At 35.4% G+C, this 27955-nt stretch overlaps 2 protein-coding genes across 3 annotated transcripts in view; both read right to left on the reverse strand.

Annotated features, from left to right (window-relative positions):
• Positions 1–22: 22 nt before the first annotated feature.
• Positions 23–1794, reverse strand: il17c (interleukin 17c). Of its 2 annotated transcripts, none has more exons than XM_048167868.1 (3): positions 1640–1794; positions 1261–1506; positions 23–720 (listed from the first exon to the last, which is right to left on the reverse strand). In XM_048167868.1, the coding sequence occupies exons 1-3, from the start codon at positions 1643–1645 to the stop codon at positions 478–480; spliced, it is 495 nt and encodes a 164-aa protein (XP_048023825.1). In that variant the 5' UTR covers positions 1646–1794; the 3' UTR covers positions 23–477. The 2 variants fall into 2 exon arrangements, with proteins under 2 accessions (XP_048023825.1, XP_048023826.1); XM_048167869.1 differs by having other exon boundaries at positions 23–718; positions 1258–1506.
• Positions 1795–3683: 1889 nt separating this feature from the next.
• The window catches only part of zc3h18 (zinc finger CCCH-type containing 18), a 36918-nt gene continuing 12646 nt past the window's right edge, over positions 3684–27955 (reverse strand). Inside the window, 10 exon segments of the mRNA XM_048167867.1 lie at positions 3684–4695; positions 5100–5196; positions 5371–5470; positions 5556–5746; positions 6353–6549; positions 6675–6785; positions 11174–11413; positions 12074–12169; positions 12299–12430; positions 12774–12959. Coding sequence (XP_048023824.1) covers positions 4470–4695; positions 5100–5196; positions 5371–5470; positions 5556–5746; positions 6353–6549; positions 6675–6785; positions 11174–11413; positions 12074–12169; positions 12299–12430; positions 12774–12959 — 1576 coding nt within the window. The 3' untranslated portion in view covers positions 3684–4469.

Here is a 27955-nt window from a genome sequence, read left to right on the forward strand (position 1 = left end):
ATATGAAGAAACAACGAATGAGTGAAGATCAGCATAGATTTTATTCAACATAATACCATTTTAACAAATTACAAGGTTCAAGAAAACAAAACATTCCAATACATTTTATTGTTATCACTGAAACAAAGGTAATATAACTCTTCCTGTCATTGACAGAGTTATTAAAGGACAGCTTAGCACAAAATCAAAAGTTCGCATATTTCCATAAGTTACATAAAAGTTAAATAAATATTAAATAAGTTATGAATATGTAAATAAATAATGCCTAAATAATGTAGTGTTTTAAATAATACAAATATATCTTCCTTTCAAGAAAGACTATGTTGGTTTATAATAAATTAAAAACAAAAACATGTGACACATGCAACCTTTTAGCTTATTCATATAAGCATATCAAACAATTTAAGTACCTTATCAAAAATTGTATTTTAAAACAAACACGACATGGTACATGAGACACGTCTCTACGGGTTTGGTCTATATTGTCGTCTGGTCAGGGACGGCACAGGTACAGGCCACAGTTACTGACACAAATTCATACTCTAAAGCGTATTTGCTGGAGTCAGACGGGCAAGGGACCTTCTTCAGGAATAAATGGGATCTCGACACAGGCACAGAGTTGTAGGTCATATTTTCAACCCCGTTAATGATGCATCCATCACACAAACACTCTGCTTCCTCATATGATGAGGGGTACATATCTGGCTTTTGCACAGTTCTGAAAATACAACAGACACAATGGCATGAGTTTTGTAGCAGGTCACAAAATTTGGTTAAATTCAATAGATATTACATAAATACAGCTGTTTTACTTCATGATTTTATGTTGTTCTTTGAACACTACAAAATAGGCCTCATAACAACTCCTAACTTTCGTTATAGGGATTAAACAAACAAATAAATAAGCCATGAACAGAACCACATAGCTTCGGGGTTAATTAATAGCAAAATTACAAACTTTGTTAAAAGGTTTTGAGAATGAGTGAAAAAAACTATTCAACTGAGGCAACTATGCAGCGCATGAGGCATTGCAAATGACATCATTGAATAAAAACGACACTGCTAATGTGTCAAACTATTTATAAGCATGAAATATTAAAGTATGCATATATATTCTCTTTTTTACGTCAAAATAGTCAAACATGAAAGAAATAATGACATTATGGGAGTCTGGTTCGATTATGTCATTAGCAATGCTTCACTGCTGAACAGGGTTCTGATTTCTCTGGTAATATCAAATAGGAGAGCTATATTTACCTTCGTCCGCCAGGGGGACAGTGAGCGTTTACTGAGGTCTGACGAAGACCGAACGAAATCATCACAGGAGTCCGCCGAATGACGGGCAGGCCGTGGATGCGGGTGTCTGGCGGGTGTAAGAAAAGCCTGAAGTAGCTTTTTGTGTGTCTTGCCGAAGGCATGTTCAGAATCTTTGAAACATCCCACATGCTTTCCTTCCACGATGTGCTCCGACAGCAAGAAGAAAAATATTCCAAAAAACAGTGGAAACTGCAAGGTAAAGAATAAATAAATAAAATAAGCAGGTGCAACGTCAATTTATTAATGAAGAAAAATAATATATTCAATATGAAATGTATTACTTTGTAAAATATAGATCTACTTAAAAAATTTTTCTACTTACCAACATAATTTGTTTAGACTTTATCAAAACTCAGAGTGATGCTCAATGAGTTCAATGCTCAGGTTGGCCTCAGGACTGTACTTAGCTTTCCTGCCGTGCTTACGCTTTTAAATACTACTCACCTGTTGTCCATCACCAGGGAAAATCCGAGTCTATGAGGAAATAGTAATAAATATTTACTTCCGTGCTTCCTCTTTCATATGAAGCGCATGTACACAAGCATCTTGAAAAAAAAGAAAAAGAAAAATCCTTCAGACCTTCACTTTTTAAAGCCTATTCATTAGCAATTATGCTGTAAAATGATTTCAGTTATGAACTCAAAAGCCTTCGCTTTTTGAACTTTTAAATATGAATAATATGAGAGAAAGTGGGAGTGTTTCTGCTCTCATATCACCAGTATTTTTTCCAGATCCTGAAGTGATAAGAAAACGATTTCCCTCATTAAACGCAGTACTTCAGGCATTAATAGTTGTTCATTCTATGTTCTTTGATGGGAAAAGGTAGATGTAAGTCTTATAACTTTTATTAAAACACCCTGTAATTATTAGACCCATTAATATTATTAAAAAGAAGTGTTGCAAGACAAGCCCAAGACATGTCACATAAAACATTTTCCAAACTTACCCTGCATTTTTAATGAAATCTAACTTCAACATGGAGAGGTATCACCAAATATTCAGATGGAGAAAATTTCCCTTTTTCTGAGCATTTTGTGACCTTTTCAAATCCTTGGAACAGTGAATGTGGAGATAAATTGTGGGAGCCCCCTGGATGTTTTGGACATGACAAAAGAGCCCTCAATAACAGGTCATTCATTAACTAAAATGAGCATTGATAGCAGTTTTGACTCTGTGGGGTTGCCATCACGGGACAAGACCAAGTGAATTTCCCAACATCATCATTATCAGCCGCTCAGAAAAACATCTCCCCAGGAGTCCCCTAAGCTTCATGCATAAATTATATACATTCTAAGGAGAATGTGAAACTGACCATTCAATCACACTGTGACCTTTAATTTGACATCAACATTTAGAAAATTAGTTTGAAATACCTGTAGGACTCAGATTGCACATTTACACTGTCTAATATGTATTAAATATTCGAATATTTATTAACCAATTATTTTTAAATGTTTTTATCGTAAACTTTTTACTGCTTCCGATTTATACAATGACGTTTTGTTTTTAATTTAACGCCACACCTACATTCATGGCAAGAAAAAAGTGAAAGATATAAAAAGTAAAAAATAAAAACGTAATATATATTTATTTAATAAAAATAAAAAGGTAAGAAACTTTTATAAGAAAGCTTATCTTTGATAAAAATTCTAAATCTGGTTTCACAATTAAAAATCTATATCACATATCCTATATCACAATCCATCAAAATATGCTTCAGCAATAAAAGGACTCAAGCAAGAGGGTCATAAAGGAGGATCTTCACCCATTAAAAAAACGTATTGGTTTAGATTGGCCTGGAGTGTAGATAATGTTGTCCACCAACCACATGATTGATTTTGTAAAGTTTTTCATCAAGTCATTCAGCTTGCCATTTTTTTTATTTTTTTTGAGGATATAAGAAGCATTTATAATAGGTTTGATGTCTGAAGGTAGATTTGGGCAATTTTCAAGCTCCCAACAGCATTTTATATTGTATTCAGCTGCAATGACACTAAATGCACCACCGTAATTGCACAAAGCTGTAATCATTTGAAATGACTAATGAAAGAATGTGGGTGCATCACAGGAGTATTAAAGATTATTTAACTCTTACAACTTGTGATGTAAAAATGTACAAACAGGAAGATGAATAATGTTCCAACCCTGTCAATAAATGATCTCACTAATTTGCTTTAGGTGTTGATACTCAAGCTCAGAAGGAGGACAGTGGAACAACAAACAGAGCCAAGTAATCAAATAAAAAACCACACAAACCGATGATGGAGATGTGTACATGCTCTGCAGAAACAAAGCAGGGCAATCAGTGTGCACAGACGGGGAAAGTCTTCCATTAGATCCATAAAAGAGGAATCATTTCAGGTTTATTCTCTTTATCAAAATAGTTTATTTAGAAGCTTTTTTCTGTCACAAAAAGCAAGACGGAATTATTCCTTATTTTCAGGTGTCCCCATCGCAGCCTCTCACACTTTCAACTAAAAATGAGGGACAAATAAAATGCAGGTTTTCACTTGAAAAGCTAGGGGAGGGGGGAACAATGCAGAATCTTAAAAAACAATACTTCACATCACTGTCATTGGTTCTCTAGAATCATACACTTTAAGCAACAGGTATTGTGTCATCTGGCTTTGTAGTTGTACATGGTGAAAAACAGTAATGGCTAAACACATGGCGGCGGATAGACAGATTCATTGGTTAAGGTGGAAAAGGCAGTTCTAGATTCTTTGAGCAGGACCGACGTTGAATGCGCAGATGCGTCCAGGATGGTCCAAACACTGTCCACCGTAACTCGCCCCATCAAATAACAGGAGTGAGGAAAAAGCAACTAGAATATATGAGAGAAGGGATTGTGGCAGGATGAAGAGCAAAAATGTGCACTGAATGTACAGTTTTTTTAATCTTTGAGACACTACAGTAAAGATTCCATCCTGCGAAAACAAGTGAACAGCGCCACTTCTCAACTTTATCACATTGATATAAAATCTAGACAACCTCTCTCTGAGGGCAAAACAAGCAGAAATGTAACTGCGGTCTCTTTTCCAGAGGACATTTATGTGAGACATCCTTGGAGTTCAGAACGGCAAGCATTTCCCCGTTTCTGGCAAACACTGGGCAAAACTGGATGTCCCAGAAGCTGGATGACGCCAGGTCGATTACTTCCCAGGGATTTTTGCCCTTTTGCGGGCTATGGCGTCCTCGACAGCCTTTAGCTGTTTTAGCAGCTCCTCGCGGCGAGAAAGGGTGCTGCTCGGCTTGCCCGAGCCAGAACTAGAAGCGGAGCCGGAACCGGATCCAGCTCCGGGCGCAGGAGGTTTACCTGCAGACACTGCAGCAGGGCCTTTCCCAGAAGACTTGGGTGGAGGAGATAGAGGACGCTTCCTAGAGAGGGGAAATAAAAAGAGAATTGACTAAGAATCATGAATATGGGATATTTTTAAATCTTTAGTCTTAGTCACTCAATGATAAAGCTTTTGTTTATAAAATACCTTGATCCACATGCACATAAAAAGGGAACTAAACCTGACCAAACATGGGGATTTTTTTTTATTTTTATAAAAACTAAAATAATAACTCAAAGTCACTGCTCAACGGAAGAAATATGAGACTTATGCATGTTATCTATACAAACAGACCATATCAAAAGGCAATCGTATTTATCAAACAAATCATATGTATATATATATGCAAATACTTGACAAGAACTTTATTGATGGAAATCACCACATATCTGAAGGGATATTCAGAAGAATGTGACTGAAAAAAAAAAAAGTGGCAGTGGTTACCTTTCTCCTTGTGGTGGCATGGGCCGAGGACCCTGGCCTTTGGGCCGATCCATTCTGGGAGACAGCGGGGGTCGCCCGGGCATTCTCCTGTCTCGACCTATGAAGAGATCAGAGTGTGATGCTTGAGGAACCGAGAGAGCAGATTGCAATGAGATTTCTGGACATTCTTTGAACAAAGAGCTTAAGAACAACTGTATCTGCTCTGATATCAGATTTCTGGAGGGGTTTTCTAGTGGACAGTAAAGGTGCTGTGTTGTGTTGTGTTGTTTACCTCTGTCAGGTGACATTGCTATCCTCTTGCTGAGAGGCGAAGGGGGTCGCTCTTTATCGGCAGGAAAGTACCTTTTCCTATTGCCCCTGTCAGTTTGCTGCTGGCCAAAGAGGAATAAAGAAGTCGTTCATCCATCATGCACTTCTACATAGCTGCCTGACCGTGAAAGTGCCTTCCACATTTACCTTGTTGAGCAGGGTAAGTTTAATGTCCTTGTGAGAGCCGTATCCTCCTGGAGGACCCATAGGCGGCGGGTGCATGGGGTGACCTCTGTTCCCAGATCTAGGCATGCTGGAGCTGGTTTTAGGGGGGAGACCAGAGGGGTCCACTCGTTTTCGCTCATCTTTGAAAGGCTCGTCTTTCTTTGGTGGTTTTCCTTGAAAGGACACCACACAAAACACCAGTGTTAATTTAGTATTATTTATATACTATTATAGCAGTTATTACTATTTTAAATAATTATTTTTATATTTTCAGTTTTCATTGTACGTTTGTTTTAATGTGCTTGTCTCATTTCTATTAGTTTTTAATATTTCTACTTCATTTTTATTTCAGTTTTAGTCGTTTTAGTACTTCAGTAACACTTTACAATAAGTTTTCATTAGTTAATTCATTAGTTAACACGAAATAACCATTTTAACAGCATTTATTAACCTTTGTTAATATTAGTTAAAAAGAGTTGTTCATTGTTCATGTTAATTCACAGTGCATTAACTGAAATGCTGTAGAAATATTGTTCATTGCGCATGCTAACTAATGTAGCTAACTAATGTTAACAAATAAAACCTCATTGTAAAGTGTTGCCAGTACTTCAACTTAAAACCGATTTTAATTCAGTTAGTTGTCAAGGCAACATTTTTTAATTTTTAATCTAATGTTTTATTTAAGCTTTAATTCAACTAATGAAAAAAGGGTTTTAATTTACAATAAAATTATATTTATGGCCTGTTGGAGTCGTACGATAGTCACTGAGCCACAGTACCTCTCTCTTTGTTGGGGCCCCTGTCCCGTGGAGGGCCCCTTTCCTTGCGAGCATGGCCTGGAGTGGGTGATCGGGAGCTGGCAGAGGACACAGGGCTGGCCAGGTCAGCGTACATGTCATCCGAGTCAGCGCTCCTGACCGAGCTACTGCTGGAGGAGGCGGAGGAGACAGATGACACGCTACTGACCGACAGAGACCTGCGAAACAGCACAGGAATTCTGTGATACCATAATATTTACATTTGCCCTTTTCAATGAAGAGATTTTTTTTTTTCGGGTGGGGGGGGGGGGGGGGGACTCAACTGTCTCTGTGCACCACATACCTAGACTTGTGGGATCCGGAACGGGACCGGGAGAGTGAGGCGGAGGAGGAACGGGATTTTGAGCTGGAGCCAGAATAACTGCTGCCACTTATACTGCCGCTCACTGTTCGCCTGCGGGTGAAACAGACAGGAAGCGAGAGACGGAGACACAATGAAATGTTGGAATGAACAGGTTATCACAGGTTACAGATCTGGTTCAGTTTAATGAATGATGATTAATTTCTGAATCTGTCAGAAAAGTTACTGAAACTACAAACTATCTGATAATGAAGCTTCAAAATGATTTAAGAGCTCTTATATACTGTACATGACTTATATTATATGTCTGTTACTGGTCAGTGTCCCGGCAGAGGGACATTTGTCATGCTTTTTTTTATTTTTTTGACATATTTTAGTAATCAACTTAAATTATATATAATTCAAAAGCTTAAACACTCAAAAAAACAAATTGAATTTGGATATTACTTTACCATGGAAACAGTACTTTAAAACCTTTTAGCAGGTTCAATTTGTGTGAGAACAACTTGGTTAGATATGACTTTGAAATCCAAATTATTTTGTAAAATACACATTTTGTATAAAATAAATTTTTAGCTCTGCTTTACAGTAAACAAACTTTTTACACTTTCATTTTTTTGACTTTCACTTCTGCAAGAAACTGCTGAGTGTCTTGTTTTTAAAAAGCCTCGGTCTGTATTCCAAAGGATTCATGAATTACAACCATTCAAGTTCCGATCTATTCTCAAAAAGGGTGGTGACAGTAAAGGTTAAGGTTCATTCAGACCACAGAGCATTTCCGTAGTCATTACAGATCTGCAGGTGAAAAATCCAAAGCAAAGGGAAGAACACACAAAGCATCCGTGTCACATTTGACGTTCTGCTGCGTGACACCCGAGAATGTTCCTCTTTGACAATAACTATGGATAGTACAATTTTTTTAAAAATGGAAGCCAGTTCTCATAATTAAAATGGGTATGGCAACAAAGTGGTAACAGACACTACAGACTTCCTTAAAATAAAACACCATTTCAGCTCACATTAAATCAAAAAGAGTTGGGGGCAACTTGATGTATTTTAAAATGTATCCCTATGACAACAAACTCACAAAAATCTTATCATTAGGGACTGCTAACAACTATCATGAACAAATCAAATACATTTTAATAAATTATTCTTAGAAATATAGCATTATAACTTTTCAGAGCTATTGATCTATATAAAAATGAGATAGAACATTTAAAAGATATAATATTTATCACATTTACGAGCACTACAACTGACACCCATCAGTTTAAATAAAGAATAAAGGCATAGTAACTTTTTGTCCAGCTTTGAATTTTCAGGCTACATCATTGTCTTCTGTCTATCAGAATAATTCATAGTGTCATCGTGTTCATGATCAGACCTACCGCTGTATCAGTGTCTTTATTTGCACATGTATATCATCTGAAGACATGATGAAATATGTGCTTATTCATGTTGGGAGAACTAGAGTATGAAATCTGTGTAATAAATTGAAAGCAGCATAATATAGAGTACCTACTGCTGTATATGCTGTTAAAATAAACCAAAAGAAAAACAACTTTAGTTGCTTTAACAACAACACATTTCTTACTTGAATGCTGCTGTTAAATGCTCTGGCGAGTAGATAAACATGGTGGACTGTGTACAGCTCACATAGGGGAGGAGCTAAGCTAAAAGGGTAGATGTTACATCTCAAGGGGCTATCCTAACAATAAATTCAAATTACCATTTGGAGAGGGTGTTTATGATTTATGGGGATTATTTAAAAAGCAGTGGGTGGATTTACACCATTATAGGCTGATTATTTACACACACTGTGGAAACACATCTGTGTTCAAACACCTTATAAAAGTGAATTTTGCATAATAGGTCCCCTTTAAATAGTTACAGTCATATTTTCCATGTGTTGTAGTTAAACTCCAGCTCTGACTGCATCGTGAGGAAAATGCAAACACCTCTTCTGTTACTGTATTGAGGAAACACAAACTTATGACATGTTTGTCCGAACGCAAATCTGAACAGGCAGGAGATTGAACAGCGCTGAAGCGATAATTTGTGACATTTGATTTCTCCAACGTAATGCGATCTCATGCATAATACAGAGCAGCAATTGGATTAAGAATTCATTCTTATGAACAATGCTGAGAAAAGCTCAGAAACTGATGACGTAGATGCGTAAAAAATTCTGTTATTAATTACTCACCCTCGTCGTTCCAAACCCGCAAGACCTTAGTTCATTTTTGGAACACAAATTAAGATATTTTTGATTAAATCAGAGAAGTTTTTTTATTTCCCATATAAGGCAATGAAATATTCACATTCACAGGCCAAGAGATGTAGTAAAGACATCATAAAAAAAAAATATAGTCAATGTGACTACAGTGGTTCAACCTTAATGTTATGAAGCGATAATACTTCTTGTGGGCAAAAAAACCCCAAAAGTAACGACTTTATTTTACGATTTGAGCTGTCATACACAGTTGACATAGTGAACGCAGTGCAGGCTTCCGAGTTCTATGTCCTCATGTCCTATAACTCAGTATTGGACGGCTCCTGAATCAGCATCACACGCATGTGTCGCGCTGCTCACATGAACAGCCTTGGCCAATACTGAGTTCACTGCATCAACTGCGAATGACAACAGTTCAAATTGTTAAATAAAGTTGTTATTTGCGTTTTGTTTTTGCGCACAAAACGTATTCTCGTCGATTCATAGCATTAAGGTTGAACCTGTAGTCATGTTGACCATTTCTTTTACTACCGTTCTGGACCCTGAATGTGGTTATTTCTAGGGGTGTCAAACGATTAATCGCGATTAATCGCATACAAAATAAAAGTTTGAGTTTGCATAATATGTGCGAGTAATGTGTGTAAATAATATGTATATATAAATACACACAAATTAATGTATATATTTAAGAGAAATATGTTATTTATGTACAAAAAATTTATTTATATATAATATAAATTATATAAAAATATAAATAAATACATATACTTGTAAATATTTCTCAAATATATACATGGATGTGTTTGTATTTATATATACATAATAATTACATACAGTACACCCACATATATTAGGCAAACTCAAACTTTTATTTTGTATGCGATTAATCGTGATTAATCGTTTGACAGCCCTAGTTATTTCGTTGCTTTCTATGGGAGATAGAAAAAAACAACCTCAGATTTCATCAAAAATATCTTAATTTGTGTTCTGAAGAAGGTCTTATGGGTTTGGAACACCATAAGGGTGAGTACTTAATGACAGAAATTTCATTTTTGGGTGAACTAACCCTTTAATAATAAACATAATGAGTGCTATTGTTGTTTTCACTGATGTGCAACCTGTAAATGTACACAATAATTCAGTGAGGTAGCAAGTAATTTCACAACATAACATTTCCCTAACAGACATGTATGATACTTCATAATAGTGCAGATTGTTTAGGAAGAGGTGTGCTATTTCTTTTGTGAGCAATAATTTTTTCACTATTTTAGTGTGGTGGAGAATAAGCAAAATAAGAAAAAAATATATTGTACACATGGTCGATTAAACGATTAAACAACCACTCACAATACCCAAATGCAGAGTAAGAACCTACAAGTTTTGCATGGGCAAGCACGATATATGTATCAATTGTGTCCAAAATGCCAACTGCATCTGGCCAAATGCCAATGACATAATGACAGTTTTGATGATTATGACATGTCCACAAAAGCTTCTTTGTGCCGAGGCATTAGAACAAGCGGGACAGGAGATTTTCCTGAACACCCACACAGGGTATTCCACATCCACAGTGAAACTTCACTCTCACTGCTACAGATCACAAAACTGTCACATGCTGCTTCCCTATACTGAAAAGCGCCCTTTCTAGATACTCGCGTCTCGCTCGCTCACACACACACAAAAGAAACAAGACATGCCGTGTTCAGGCTAGAACACTGGTCATTGGGTAACGGTTCATATGCAAATACACTCAAAAGACAAATGTCAAAAAACAAAACAAAACCACAAGCACACTATCAGGATAGAAACAAAATCTCCAGCTCTTATGATGATGCAATCTTTAAAGAACCTTAAAGAAAAAATTCCACTATATATTATTACTAACCGTCATGTAAATTGAAATAAAATAAAAACCAAACAAATAAATTATTAATAAACGTGATTAGGGTCTTGCAGAAAGTTCCAAAATGAAAATAATAATAATAATAATAATAAATAATAATATGTAAATTATTTTAAACGGGCATCAAAAACACTTGGTCAAAATAACCACTTAATTTTATGGTGCTTTTTTTGTTATTTTGGAACTTGACAATCCCAGTCCTCATCACCTCATGTGTGTCACCTTTTGTGTTTAACAAAAGAAGGAATTGAGTAAAAGTTTGGAACAATAATTACAGAATTTTCATTTTTGGGTGAACGTTCCTTGCAACTTTGCAAAGAGCTGTAGAAATGTGTGCTGTACCTGCGAGGTGGGTTGTGCTGTTGACGTTCTTTCTTACGCCCTTCTCTCACGTTGGGGGGTTCTCTCGGTTCTCTGGGTCCAGGTGGTCTTCCAGCTGGACGGGGGTTGGGGGGCTTTCCCGCCTCTGTGATTGGCTTAGGTGGTTTCCCCGGCTGTTCAGGCAATGAGGGGCTGGGCATCATTTTGGGAGGTCCTTTCTCCCTGCGAGGAGGGGGCAGTGCACCAGGCTTCAACGGGTGGCTGAATGAAAATATGTATTTTCACGTGCATGCAATGAGTGAACAAGAGGACTAGTTCTGACAATTATAGCTAGAAACAGCCAAAACGCTAAGCCTCAGTGTTATCGATTTAACTGGCTGTGTTGATATAGACTAGAAATACACTGCTGTTCAAAAGTTTGGGGATTTTTTTTTTTTTATTTTTTTAAGTTTCTGAAAGATGTCTCTTACACTCACCAAGGCTCAATTTATTTAAGTTTTTTTTTTTAACAAATCATATTGTAATATTGTGACATATTATTACAATTTAAAATAACTGTTTTCTATTTTAATATAATTTAAAATGTAATTTATTTCTGTGATGCAAAGCTGATTTTCAGAAATCATTCTAATATGCTGATTTGGTGCTCAAGAAACAGTTGTGCTGTTTTATATTTTTCTGGGAACCATGATACATTTTCTCAGGATTCTTTGATGAATAGAAAGTTCAAAAGTACAGCACGTATGTAAAATATAAATCTTTTGTAACACAGTCTTTACGGTCACATTTGATCAAATTAATGCATCCATGCTGACTCAAAGTATTCATTTCTTACATAAAGAAAAAAATCTTACTAACCCTAAACTTTTGAATGAGTGTATATACCAAATGGGTTTTGAGAGCATGAGTGTGTGCATTTACCCTTTCACTGCAACAGGAGGCTGCTCAGGTTTGTTTTTATTAGTGTTTCTTTGTGCAGAGGGGGTTGGTGAGGGTGAGGAAGAGAAGGACCGCGATCTAGACAATGGAAAATAAAGTGATTAATAAAAGCAAATATTCACAGTCAAAACCAGCCATTTATAAATGTGGTATACTGAATGTTCTGAAAGTCATTATACTAAATTAGCATGGAAAATTATATCTTGCCTAGAGCGGCTTCCGCTGAAAGAGCTATGCTGAGAGGAGTGACTCGAGTAGGAACTCATTGAAGACGACCGTGAACGAGATCGGGAACGGGAAGAACCAGAACCCGTGAATGAGGAGGACCGGGATGAAGACCTGGAAAATTGGAGAAATGGATGAATAAAAGCACCTCCCCATAGCTTAAAGGGGTAGGTGAAAATTCATTTATTTACTCACTCTCGTTTTTCCAAATCTGTATGACTTATTTTGTTTTGTGGAACACAAATAATCCATAAAATAAAAGTCAGTGGGGTCTAAAACAACTTTGGACCCCAAAGAGTCTTTGGGGTCCAAATATCTCCCAAATATCTCTCTAAATATCATCTTCTATGTTCCAAAAGAAAGAAAGCCAGAAGGTTTGGAATGACATGAGGGTAAATGTAAATAATTTTTTTTTTTTTGGCAAACTATCCCTTTAGTTAGCAGCTCATTATCTTACCTAGATGAATTAGAGAGAGAAACTGAAGATCCAGAGGGCCTGTGTCGCCTACGGCCACGCGGAGGGGAGCCCATGAGACCTGGTCTTCTCCTAGGGGATTTAGACCTACGCCAGGGGTCCTTCCATTCATCTGGCCTCTTGGGCAGAGGGACCATCTCCTTCTTAGTTGGTGGCTCCAATGGCCCCCTGAAAAAAATAGCAGAAAAAGTGAATTTAGATAGAATACTCCTATAGTTTCTTTATCTTGACATACATCTCAATGAGTTTTAACAAACACTTGCAATTATCTTAATGAAAACAAGGCTGAATTTCCACATTCTCTGTCAAAGAATGAAGCTGTCATTGACATGATAAAGTAGGCACAGATTTGTCATCAACTCACTGAAACTCTTCCTTAAGTAAGTATCTGTTCATTTCCTGAAAAACATTATAAAACCCCCCAAAAATATGAATGCCAATTGTTATCATCAAATAATACCATTATGGAAACAATATTAAGTAATGATATAATCAGATGGCATATGCAAATTCGCAGTGACTTCACAGCGAGGTGGAGTTGCAACAGTGATAAGACATTTTCACATTGAATTATATATTGTAAAACGACTCTAAACCGTCGTGAAAGTTTATCAAATGACAGTTTATCAAAGTAATTTTACAAGAATGCAGCAGACTATATTCTCTTCACTGACTTTGGAAGCCACCCAAGTGATCATCAGGAAGCTAGAGCTGCCAACACACTTCTCAGAAGTGTCAAATGTCTCTTCATTTGTATTGGTTTATATAAGTCTTTGTAATCAAAAGTACATGCAAGACTTTCCCCTTCATTCCCACAAATTGGACTTAAAAACCTAATTTAGTCAGCTGCTATTCAAAAATGTATCAGCTCTATAATGTAGCATCATTGATGTCTTCACACTATCAATTAAATATAGATGAATCCTACTAAATCTACAAAAAGAGCTGAATGATTTATTGGGCTGCTGTCACTTTAAGACCTAATGCACGGATCCAATATACTCTTACAGATGCAATTTATTTCCCAAATGTTTATGTTCAGTTAAGACATAACCCACTGTGTTTAAGCGAATACTCAAACCAGGCATTTTGACATATTTCTGTGTGTATTTACAAACCCAAAGCCCAAAGTTCACTTTGCTTGTCCATGTTTCCAAAGTGTGCACTTAATGCAGTTTTAATAACATCCTGTACGTTTAGCAACAGTAGACTGTAGGGCTGGGCACTGACACAATTTTCATGATTCGATTTCCATTCACATGCTTGCGATTTGATTCCGATTCGATATAGATTATTTTGGATGAAGTATATCAGATACAGTACATGGCAAATTTTCTAGGGGGGAAAAAAAAAAAAATCTGTAGTTGGTACTACATTACTATAGTATTAAAGGTTAAAATTAACTTGTATACAAACACTTAAATTACACTCAATTATGTTTTTTTTTTATTTTTTTATATAATACAAAGTTTAGAATGACAATCATGTTTCTACTCCCAAAGTTGAGAAATCAATATTTTTTTACCCAGCCCTAGTTGACCATTTTATGACAATCACTCACTGATCTAGCTGATTTGGACATTAAGTTTTAGCTTTCAGGGAGGAACAAAAGCATACGGTAGCATTTTTCTCTGTTGAATTGTCAAATTGTGCTACCTATTGTTTTAATGGGAGGTAGCAAAATCTGACAAAGTAGGACAAATCGACAGAACTCCAGTTAATGTAGTGAAGCAATTTTAGCTGCGCTAAGTTTGCAAGTTTTGCGTCATCTGATCGGCCTTTATAGCGATCACCAATCAAACTATATAAAGCTATTATTGACCAATAAGAGCACCATTCATTTCTATGGATAATACTGAAGCAAGGTGTAACATGCCTGAGTTTTGCTTGGCTACCATTCAAACGCCATACCAGAAAATGGAGATGACATCAATGAAATAGAGATACTACCTCATATTTCCTACACATTTCCTGCTCAACACACCAAGTAAACATTTTTTTTCTGCTAACTTGATATCTAGTTTACAATCTCAAGTGTCTTTACTTCCTGCAGAAGAGCCCAAGATTTCCCCTGTGCCTCGGCTGAAAGAAATGAGAACCATTAACAATATTTCTAAATTATGCCTTTATATTTTTGGTTATTGTTGGCTCTCCAATAATCCCATGTGGATGTTCAATTTTGAGCTGTGCTAAATCAGACTCAGTCAGAAAAGTTCACTGAGTTTCAGTCCATAAAATGCAGCAAGTAGACCTTAGCGGTCATATCGCCTGACCAGCTGGCCCTCCAGTAATCCCATATACAAGTTTCATTTCTCTGAATATTCCTGTTTTATTTTCACGAGAGCAGTTCGGGCAAAAGTTTAAGAATGGGAATTTTTGAAAAAGTTGCTCATTAATTCTCTGGTTAATTATAGATCATTACATTACAGCATTAGTTAAACTAAGGGCATTCCACATCATGTGCACTCAAAAGTATGTCTTAAAATGACTAACAAGATTCAGCCTAGGACCTGGAATGTTCTTCTGGGTGACGTCAAATTAAACAAACCTGAAGTAGACCAAGTATTGCAGTGTACCTAAAAATAGAACAGACATCCTGAGCTATTTTTAGATGTGGAATCCGAGCTCACCTTTAATTTCCTGTTTGTACGGAAAAAAGGAAGAACATCGTTCCGTGAAGAAATATTTCATTGCAGTGCAGTAACATGGCAATTCCCCAATTCAAAAAGTCCAATTAAGTAACAAAATAATATATTAATATATACAAATATATATATTAATTTAATAGTTCAAAGTCATAATTTTTTGAATATCCTTTTTCACTTTGTAATAAGTCTGAAGTAAAATGGACAGTGAATGCTATTCATGAAGACTTCCAACTGACAATAAGGAAAAACATGCATTTATAATTCAAATGACAAGGTTTATATAGCAATGTGTTAAATGACTGCACACGAAAAAAAAAAGAAGCATCTTAACGATTCCAAAGTTTTGAACAATAGTTTAGTTTCTCTCATTTTAAACTATTATTAATTTATTACTACTACACAAGCACAAACAATACATTTTGTCAATGCATTATGAGGAGAACAATGACATCTCCAAAATATTATCTGGAATGTTTCCAAACGTGAGCACATGTATAAGGATTTCCACAATATTTCGTCACCTCTCCATGAGGGCATATGTCAAATGGCCCCAGGTGTGTTTATCTCATCAAAACCAGCATGCTGTCAACAGGGTGATACCTGACTTCTAACCTTGTTCTTGTGATAGTATTGTTCTTGATGTCATAGGCCTGGCAAAATGCATGCATAAAGCTCAAAAAGCAGCTAAGGTAGTTTTGCACATCATTGCAGAAAAATACGTTATTTTTGTAGGCTTGTCAATCAGTTAAAATATTTAAATCATGATTAATCCAAGATGTTTTTCCACAGATGTACATTCACTTCCTTTGTATAAAAAAAAAGAAGAAGAAGAAAGTTTTTTGGTATTGCATTCATCTGATCAGGCACCTAAAAATATACTACTTTTTCTCCCCCCCACACACTTGAGCTATTCTGGAAAAAATATTTTGATGTATTGCTTGCAGACAAAATAAAACCCCCATGAAATTGATCCCTGCAGAGAACAGTGTACAATGTGTTAAATGTTTAGGACTGAAGTCATTGCATTGTTTTCCTTATCACAGGAACCAACTTGCTCTAAAAACAAGGTGTAACACAATCTTCTGCAGATGATGAAACTTTCAGTCACGCCTCTTTGAGAAAGTTATAAAGGTGTGCTGTACTAAAATCAGACTCACAGGAAGAACACCTTAAGGAAAAACAGGCTGTAACAATGCAGCTCAGCAGATCACACATGGCTTATGTAAATAAAATAACCTACAATTCCAACTACAATATACACTACCAATCAAAAGTCGGGTTGGTAAGATTTTGTAGTGTAAAGTCTTTACTGTCCCTTTGATCAATTTAAAAATGTCAACCCTCTCAGAAATATTAATTTCTCTCAACAAAAAATTAACTTAGTGACACCAAACTTTTGAATGCTAGTAGCTTGTGGTTTATTATGGATATTATGTGCGTGCATAGACAAAAAGGAGGTAGAATACATTCTGATTAATTCTGCATCATTATTGGCACAGAAAAATGGTTCCTAATAAGGCGGGGAACATACATTAAGAAGGTGAAAAGGATATTTTGGAATATGAACAATCTTCAGGAGATTAAAGTTATAAAGGTGTGCTGTACTAAAATCAGACTCACAGGAAGAACGCCTTAAGGAAAAACAGGCTGTAACAATGCAGCTCGGCAATTCCAACTACAATATACACTACACTACAATTTAATTTATTGAAAATACAGTAAAAATGGAAATACTGTGAAATATTATTACAATTTAAAATAGTCACTTTAAAGGGGAATTTTCAGTAGTCATTACTGCAGTCTCACATGATCATCCAGATAACATTCTAATGATGATTTGGTGCTCAAAAAAAAAAAAAAAAAAAAAAAAAAAAACACCTTTCATTATTAAAGTTGTAAACCGTTGTGCTGATTAATATTTTTTATGAAAACCAAGATATGTATTTTTTCTGAATTCTTTGATGAATAGAAAGTTCTGAAACTTCAAAGTTCAAAGAACAGCATTTATTTACATTTTTTTATTTTTGTAGGCTTGTCAATCAGTTAAAATATTTAATCATGAGAAAAAAATGAGAAAAAAAAAAAAAGTTTTTGGTATTGCATTCCTCTGATCAGGCAGATCAACTGCACCTAAAACATATACTTCCCCACCCCACGCACTTGTGCTATTCTGGAAAAATATTTTGATGTATTGCCTCATGCGTGAAGACAAAATTAGACCCTCATGAAATTGATCCCTGCAGTAAACAGTTGAGAATTTGTTAAATGAAGTCACTGCATTGTTTTCCTTATCACAGGAACCAATTTGCTCTAAAAACAAGGCAAAACAATCTTCAGCAGATGATGAAACTTTCACAGTCACGCCTCTTTGAGCAAGTTATAAAGGTGTGCTGTACTAAAATAAGACTCACAGGAAGAAAGCCTTAATTAAAAACAGGCTGTAACTAGGGCAGAACCAGAATATTCGATTATTTGAATATTCGTTTGGTGGGTTGGTATTCGATTTTCAATTTTGATATACAATAATCTTTTTTACAATTATCTCATATAGTCTAGCCGTTTTTAATAGGATGGACAGTTGAAGGAACCCAACCTTGTTATATTTGAATACATTTGCTTCTTCTTAGCCTACTAATGTGTTCCCTGCAACTGGAGTATTCTCTGTCTGAAGCGCACAACTGCATGAGCTTGTATTTTGGGTTAAGCTGCGTTTCTTTGACATTGTGGAAAATAGAATAATAGAAACAAAATGTATTAGCATTTTTACCCGTCATTATCAATCTAAATGAATCTACTGCGAAATATAGCTTATTAAAACTCAAACATGAGATTTTACCGGGACGACGTGGTCTTTATTTATTACAGTTCATTCATTTATTTTTAGTTCATTTAAATAGCCTAAGTTACCCGTTACTGTGTCAGTAATTGCTGTGCTGCTAATTTCTGATTTGGGAGTGATTTGTTTGTCAGAAAAATGTTAGGCTACCTTATTAAAAGTATTGCTGTTAACTGACCTGTGTGTTTTATATCACTAGCGCAGTGTCCGTTCTCGGAGCATATAAGCCCTGCCCGTGTAAGGCACGCCACTTTTAGCTAGTTTATTTCGCCGTTCTGCAGTTTATTAAAAGTTTATTCATTCTGAACGTGTCGCGTGTCCATATTGCACCAAATGCGACACTGCACTCCCTTGGGTCCGCAGCAACACACCCACTGTGTGTGAAGTCGACTGGATGAATAGTTCTCGACAATCAAAATGCAAACAAAAAGACACACAGAGATTCCTGCTGTAACGCGTTGTGTATGGAGCAAATAGGGATAGCTCACTTAGCCTGAGTTAATTAATACCAGACAGACTTCACGGAGGCGATTGACATTTCACAAGTTGTGGTTTATTCCCTATGAAACTCATGTAACTGTCCGTCGCAAATATTATGCCGTCCACATCATTACTTAAAATAACTTTAAATGAGCAAAAGAAAAACAAAAATAACCTGCATGCACGCGGTGCTCGGGTTGCACATACAATGCAGACAGTTCAACTGGGAGTGCCCAGTTCTAAAAAGGGGCCATACCACATTTCTACTCGTTACTCTGCCTTTATTAGAGAAGAATATGTTCAGCCCCTCCCTCCGAAGCTTTGAATATGCGGTGTTGATTACTACTGAAGCTACAAAAAAAAAAACTTATGTGAATAAATAACCTACTATTCCAACTACAATATACACTACCAATTTAACATTGAAAAACAGTAAAAACAGAAATATTGTGAAATATATTACAATTTAAAATAGTCACTTTAAAGGGGAAGTTTCAGCAGTCATTACTGCACTCTCACATGATACTCCAGATATCATTCTAATATGTTGATTTGAAAAAAAAAAAAAAAAAAAAACTTTTATTATTAAATTTGTAAACAGTTGTGCTGCTTAATATTTTTATAAAAACCAAAATGTATTTTTTCAGAATTCTTTAATGAATAGAAAGTTCTGAAACCTCAAAGTTCAAAGAAAAGCATTTATTTTAAATAGATTTTATTTATATAAATATTAAAGTCTTTACTGTCTGTCACTTTGATCAATTTAATGCAACCCTCACAAAACAAAAGTATTTTTAGATTAAAAACTTAGTGACACCAAAATTTTGAATGCTAGTAGAGAAACCAGTTTTTGGGTACTTGCAGTAGCCTGTGGCTTAATCTGGACATTATGTGCATGCACATAATGAGAGTACATTCTTATTAATTTTACACTGATTCATTCTGCCTCATTTATGGCACAGATAAATGGTTCCTAATGAGGTGGGGAACATACATTAAGAAGGTGAACAGGATATTTTGGAATATGAAAAACGTAAACAACAAAAGTTCCATCCACGTGTATAAAATTGGACAGTGAACTAACTGCATCGACAAGTTCTACATACAAACTCTGTGACATTACTCATGTTTACAAAGAACAAATCTGAATGAAAATAACATTTCATCACCGATTTATCACCATTGTGACGTACAATGATGAAACCTACAATAGCAACATGAAAAATGACGCACAAGAAGCACAATTCCAGTATTGCAAGAGCTGTCTAGCAAAAACAGGCAAACAATATAACCCGTTTTGTTGCATACTTAACCATTCTGTGCTATAAATAGGACAACAAAAAAGGTTTTGTTTTGATTTTTCACCTCCATTTATTTTATTCTTGACTTGGCAGTTCCAGTTCCTTTCGCATTTCTCTTTTTTTCTCCACCGGTGAAACATGTTTAAGTACACAAGAAAACGTGACAGTGAAAGACAGCGTAGAGTACATCTACGTGTAAAGTGGTGAAAACCACAGAGTAACTTGTTAAGTCAACGATCACACTCAGGGCACACCATTCAACAGTTCAATTAGTATTTCAAAATGCCCTGACATTATGATGAAGTCTGGAATATCACATACAGCCAAATGATACAAATTAAGGAGAAGCAGAACAAAAGATCTATACATAACAATGAAGGGGGCGACACAGAGGAATATACCAGACAGAAACACAATGGAAAAGAGAACCAGGATCAATTCCTCTTCTGGCCTCTCCACATCTTTGGACAATCCTGATTCCATAAAAATACATTTCCATTTGAAAAAACAAAAACAACAACATATATTTTGATTATGACTTTAAAAGTCAATTTAAAAGCATTTAACACTTTTTTTAATTGCAAAATGGATTGCTATAAACTGTAGGCCAGTGTTGAATGACATGGAAAAACAAACTTCTAATGCCATTTTTCTAATACAGGGGTTAAAGCAAAAAAAACAATAACATTATTTAAAAATTATTTTCCTTCAAACATAGGCCTACCTGCAAACTCAAAAGAGGTTAAAAAGGTGATGCGTACAAACTAAATTGTGGGGGAATGGGGGCATCCTCCCTTATGAGAACATTTGATTTTGATTTGATTATTTGGGGTCTATAAGGTCAAGTAAATGGCAAATTTCCTCAAAGAAAAAAAATATCAACTAATGCTGTAAACGGGAGCAACAGTTGGTACATTATATTATTAAAAGGTTCAAATTAATCGATTAGTAAGCTAAATATAAAAAAATTATTTGAAAATGATTTTCGTTCCTTGATTCAACTTCTCGCGTCGACTGCGCAGATAACAACAGCTTGGTTGTAGGATGCCAGGTTGAGGGCACAAATAGGATCCGTCACTCCACAGAGCACCAAGAAAGATCGCGACAGCTCGAGAGAGACGTCCATGGCCTCACTCCAGTGTATGGGAAAGTAGTCAGACACTCCTCGTGTTTGATGAATAATAGGTGAGCCGGGGGAATAGCACAAAATTACATACATCTCTAAAATTATTACGCAATAGGCTAATGTGTGTGAAGTAAATGAGTGTAAACTGAGCACAGTGCAAATCAAATAGCCATGCTGTTTGTGTTTCTCAGAAATCAGCTTTGTCAAAATGATTCTAATACATCAATAAAATACTGCAAACATTTTCTACTATTTGATATGTATTTAAATGTTTAATTTGTGAGATGATAGACGATATGAACCACAAATGGGTGAAAACTTTAATGAGCAGAGTGTTCATAAATCAAATAGCCGCGTTTCTCTTGCGTCTCTCAGAAATCAGCTTTGTCAAAAGTAGGCTGCTATCAACTAAAACACTACATAATACACACTTTCTACTATTTGATGTCTACTTAAATGTTTAAAATATTGTACAATATGATAAATGAATGAGTGAAAACTGTATGAATGAAATGAAGAGCGATAGCAAGTCAAGACAAATGTAGGACTATATTTTTTTCCCGCAGTCAAATGCCGCACGCCAGAGATCCGGCACGGTGCCGGAAAACTTTAAGCCCTGCTAACGTCTATTGAATGCAAAAACAATGTCTTTAAATTATCTTCATTTGGGGGGTTTGTTGGCAAATATTGGTTTACATTGCATTTCATGTAATAAAAATTGTTTTAAATGATTTTAAAAACGCTTGTTAAATAAATCCACAAATATTTACATATTTAATACAGAATCTGTTAGGGCTGGGTGGTATGACGATATGAAATGTCTATCGATAGAGATTCTACTATATTGCATACAACATGATATGTAAATATAACTGCTATGGATACATTATATTAGAAAAAAAAATTACATTTTGTTTTTCTGCGATATATATTACGATATGGAAACAATTTCACCAAATGACTTGGCTCAATTTGGAAATAATCATTAGAGAATGAACTTGTAATGGAGTGCATCTGCATAGAAAATACTAAACAAATTACAAGTATAAATAAATACAATGGCAAAAAAGATAAAGGAATTAAACAGTGCTTTTTGTTTTTTTAAGTAAGTCTAACAGTATTCAGGTACAGAAATTGAATAATCAAATGTACAGGGTATCTGCAGATATGAACAAGTTAAATTTAAGACTTAAGACCTTTTTAATACCACTTTACATGAAATTTAAGACCAAACCTGCGATGGACACACACACACAAATATATCAGGCATGTGATCAGCTAGAGATAAAAAAAGCAGGAAAGTCTGACCCTGCACCCAACCCATGCCCCGGCACCTTTTTTTCTAAATAATATATATTTATCACATTAAAAGATATGTCATATATTGTAATAATGCATATTATTGTTCTGTAAAATTAAAAAGCAGCATTTAATAATCATGATAATAATTAATATAATATAATGTATTAAATGTATTAATAAAAATGTTATTATTAAAGTACCTGCGAAAAGTTTGGAAACAATTATTGATTTTAAAATCAAAAATTTTAAAATCAAAAAGTCCCTTCTGCTCACCAAGGCTGCATTTATTTGATCAAAAATACAGTACAAACAGCAACATTGTGAAATATTCTTACAAATGAAAAAAAGTTTATTTTATATAAAAAAATATTTTATAAAATGCAATTTATTCCTGTGATCATTTTCAGCATCATCACTCCAGTCTTCAGTTTCACATGATCCTTCAGAAATCATTACAATTTGATTTGATGCTCAAGAAACATTTCTAATTATTATCAATGTTAAAAACAGTTGTGCTGCTTCATATTTTTGTGGAAATTGTGATATTTGTTTTCTTTGGAAAATAGAAAGTTCAATGAACAGCATTTATTTGAAATTACTACATGTATTTATCAAATATATTATTTATTAAAGCATTTATTAAATACAAATATTCTGTAACATTTTTAATGTCTTCACTCTTCACTCACTTTATCACTTTAAAGTATGACGAATTAAAGTATTATTTTTTTAATATAGGCTATATGGATTTCCAGCACCGAAAATCACTTGCAGTAGCTTTGCCACAGCAGATTTATTTAAAAATGTGTATCCGTGTACAGCTCTGATCAGATATTCCTACATCTTTGCTGACCCTGCAGATGGCGCCGCGAGGCGCTGGACCATTCCGTCGTTGACATATTAGAAAACATAAAACATAACATACATCTTACTGATCTGCATGATTCACATGCGTCATGATTTTAGACCTAAAAAACGGAATTCTGGATATATTCCGTCGCATTACCGCAAAAGATCCATTCAGATGCTCGGCGTGTGCGTACCGCTTTAATGCCCATTGTACCCAGTTTAAAACATTTTCTACAAACGGCGCAGTTTGCCTCGTAGACATTTACCGGCAACGGCCTTAACCACCAAGAGAATTCATCTTTCTCGAGCCATAAATCATTACATTTGCGCTTACCCAATAAGGCTGCTACCTCAATTCTCTCTGATGACGCAATAACTACCACGAAAGAAAAAAAAAATCTTCCGTCCAATCATCAGTCAGTCATTGGGTCTGTCAGACTATAGAAAGTTTTGCGGTAATGCAATGAAAAATATTTAAGACCCCAAGGTACGCTTGTCAGTTATAAAATTGCGTCTAAAAAATACACGAAACCGGACGGAGACATTTCACTCGCTCGGTCCCATACGGAATTTAATACCTCCCTTGCGAAAATTCAAGACATTCCATACAATTTAAGACTTTTTTAGGCCTTAAAAACTGAAATTTGTATTTAAGACTTTTTAAGACTTTTTAAGGATCCGCGGGGACCCTGAATGTAAAATAACACTGCAAAGTCTTCACAGTAAAAAATAAATCTAATTAATCTTTGTTAAAGCTACAAAAGTGATTTTGTCTTGTTGTTTGAATAAAATTAATGACACAGAAGGCAGCAGGTATATTAGGCTGTTGTCACTTTAAGACCAAATGTACAGATACGATAATGATACGCATCCGTTTTCTTTTTCAATTATTTATGTTCACTTAAAACATTAAGTGACTTTACGAGGATACAGGCATTTTGACAAATTTGCATGTATGCGTCCATTCAAGCACATGCTTTAAACTCACTTGAATGTTTAAACTGACAGGACTTAAATCATATGCGAACGATAAACTTTCACTTTTATTTCACTTTCAACTTTCAATTAATCTGCAAATCACATGCGGGCCAGGTCTGTATGGTTCACAGGTCCCTACTTGATCACTACTTGACATCACACATCCTGTGATGTGGCTATCGTGGATGCACACATTGCGACGCTGAAACAATATATCATAGGGCTGGACGATTAATCGAAAAGTAATCGAAACCGAAATTCAGAGCGTAATTTTCCCATCTTGGTTATTTCGGTTTTTTAATCCTGTTAATACTTCCCCCTTAAAAACATATTACCACATGTGTAGCAACGTGACTCCGCCCAGTCCAGTCAATACGCAGGTGAACGCCGAGTCAATACAGAGATGGCGCGCGAGCGGTGAGCCTTGCTCCTTCACTGGAGTTGTATGTGTTTTATGGTTTGCCAGTTTGGACATTCAAGCGATCAAATGTGTATTATTCTATTGAGCTACCGTGCTTGCGAAGATGCATTGTGGCGCGAGCACTCATACAGACAGTAGCTGCACAAAACGTGAAGATTGTGCGCATAGAGAGGAACGCAGAAACTATTTGTCAGCGTTGTCCTGTGATTTATCAGTAAAGTAGCTTAGAAACTCAAAACTTATTATAGCATATATTTTTCTACTTTTGAAGTATCTATTTACAACCCACAGCTTCTCATTTAACAGAGAGATGGTTTTGACTAATTCACACATGCAATCGCTCTCATTACGTAATGCTACTGTGCTAATTTATCTTTATATGATTTACAACGAGCAGAAATCTGTAAGAAATATTACGAACCATAGATAAATAACTGCGCCGTTATGTCAATCACTTTTTCAATAGGAAAAAATATCCCACCTTTAATAGTCAAGCATATTTACAGTACAAACATTTTAAGTGAACTATGAGGGCAAAAAAACAAAAACAAAACTGAAACAAAATAATCGTTCATTAATCGTAATCATGGTAAAATGTTCAATTAATCGAGGTTTTGATTTTAGGCCATAATCGTCCAGCCATAATATATCATGCAGCCCTAATAATTGCCCACCATAGTACTTAAAGTTATTGGCACATTGGTAAAGACACATGCATGAATGAGAAAAAGTGCAGAATATGATTGATGTTAAAGTGTTTCTAAGTGCAACCATTTTTGGAAGGAAAAAAACAATGTGTATTCGCACTTACAGACAGACAGAAACATGCACAGAAAGCAGAGTAGAGAATAGAGTTCTTTTTTCCCCAGTCTATTGCACTTGAATGCTCAAATACACTTATAATTGTGTCAAAAATGCATATTGTGGCTTGTATTTGGGCTGCACAATTAATCGAATTTCTAATCGCGATTTCGTTAACGATTTCGTAATCGTTCAAAGGCGTGATTACAAGAAAAAAAATATCCACTTACATTATTCTGCGTGTTTTGAACATGTTACGTTGTGAGAGGCGAATCACGACTACTTCAGAATGTAAAAGGTCTAAGTTAACCCAGCATAAAAGAAGCTACCAGTGACGTAGGTGTACGCTGATGGGAAACACCAGGACCCGCCATTTTTAAAAAGCGTGTACACAGCCTAGTGTTGTCAAAAATATTGATATTTCGATATGTATCGATACTGAAATATCTGAAACGATACCAATACTCCTTTCTGCAATATCGATACACCGATATACACCGATACTGCAGACACATAATGAAGCCGCCTTTGACATGCAAGTGCCAAAATAACCACCTTTTCGCGGTTTATTAATGGTCAAATACACTCAGAAGCAATATCAAAATGCCCATCTTGGTGAGTATTAATGTAAAACAGTTCAGGAAGGATGTGTCCGTGCGTTCGTCAGGTCTTAAAGGGACAGTAGCCGAATAAACGTGCCGCTCTCTATGTTGTTTTGTTAATCAACAGACAAAGAGAAAATCACTTACTGCTCTTGACTGATTAATTTCTGTAACTTTAATTGATTAATCTGTATTTAATTTTTATAATGAAGTAGGGCTGGGCGATATATTGCCACGCAAATATCGCGTTCATTATCGAAGGCGATTCATCTGCGATATGAACGTGATATTGCGTGGCTTATCAGTGAACTACGGCTCTGTCTGTTAAATGGTGCTCCATTTGAAAGCAGGTGATAGCGATTTAACGGTAATCAGGGAACCGGCTTTACTGACGAAATGCGCGTGAGAATCGCATGCGATATATCGCCGAGCCCTATAATGAAGATTATCCAATGTTATTTTACATTTGATTAGCCTACTTTTTTAAATTCAGTTTCTTACCTGATTACTACAGTTAGACCTACCTGAAAATAGAAAGCAGTCTATTTAATTTCTGTCTTTATTCTATTGTATTTGTGCTATAATTTGTTCATTTGTTCCTATTTTATCACTGTTTACTTGTCTTTTTTAAATTCAATTTACCATTACCAAGCTTCCTTGTGCTGTGTGTAATATATTGCAACAAAATTACCCCATTGTAAAAACAAATACATTGAGTTAGCAAATATTTGTGAGATAATTGTAATGGTAACTGATCAACGTTTATATGAGAAAAGCTTAAAAGCTTTATCATATAAAGTGATCTCTTCAAAATAAATTTTTGACTAATAATAAATAAAAATAATAATTCCAGTATCGTGACAACACCAGCATATATATTTACTCCACAAACGAACTCTACAAACATGGAAAAGAGTGATAGATGGACACCTCAACCTTACGCTGAGGAGAAAATCCAGCGCGACTTTGAACAGACCAAGCAAAACATGATTATTCTTTCAAACAATGATATAAAGCTATTCAAAACATCATTCAATGTAAATTGTGATAATCGTCATTAATAATCGCAATTACAATTTCAAGGGAATAATCGACAATTATGATTTTTGTCATAATCGTGCAGCCCTAGCTTGTATTCATATAAACAGTTGATACGTTTTAAATTAATGTAAACAAAATGGAGAAAGTGAAGTGCGTCAACATATTGTATCCATGCATTCGGTCTTAAAGTGACAGAAGCCTAATATACCTGAGCCCAATATATAACAAGAGAAATTTTGACTGAATAACATATTTGACTGAAACGCATATTTAATACATATTTGATTGTTCAATTTCAATAATATTTCTTCTGTTAGACACCAACCTGAAAATGTTTTGTATTGTATATTTGTATCTTTTTGCTTTATTGTATTTGTCCTATTGTTATTCTTATTTAACAAAAAATAAATATCATGATCTATATCATTAAAGTTTTTCATACTGTGATATTTTGATCATAGTCACCATCATCAGTTAATCAAATGCAGTATTGAGGTACAGTATCAGTTATGAAATGGCATTGCATTTCCATTATTGCCATTTTAAGTGTCAATTTCCTTAAACAAATCAGTCTGTACCTTAAACCTCAAAACATTGAGTACCGATGACCCAACATTATGAAGACACACACACGCACAAAAAAAAAAAAAAAAAAAAAAAAAAACCCCTTGGCTTGACTCATTCAGGTAAAGCCTGAAATGGTGATCATGCACACCTTTCAACGTCACAGGGAGTTGCTTTTTGCGAGCAAACATAGGCAATATCTAAGAACACACTCC

This window comes from Megalobrama amblycephala, linkage group LG19 (genome assembly GCF_018812025.1).
Source record: "Megalobrama amblycephala isolate DHTTF-2021 linkage group LG19, ASM1881202v1, whole genome shotgun sequence".
Taxonomy (NCBI): Eukaryota; Metazoa; Chordata; class Actinopteri; order Cypriniformes; family Xenocyprididae; genus Megalobrama; species Megalobrama amblycephala.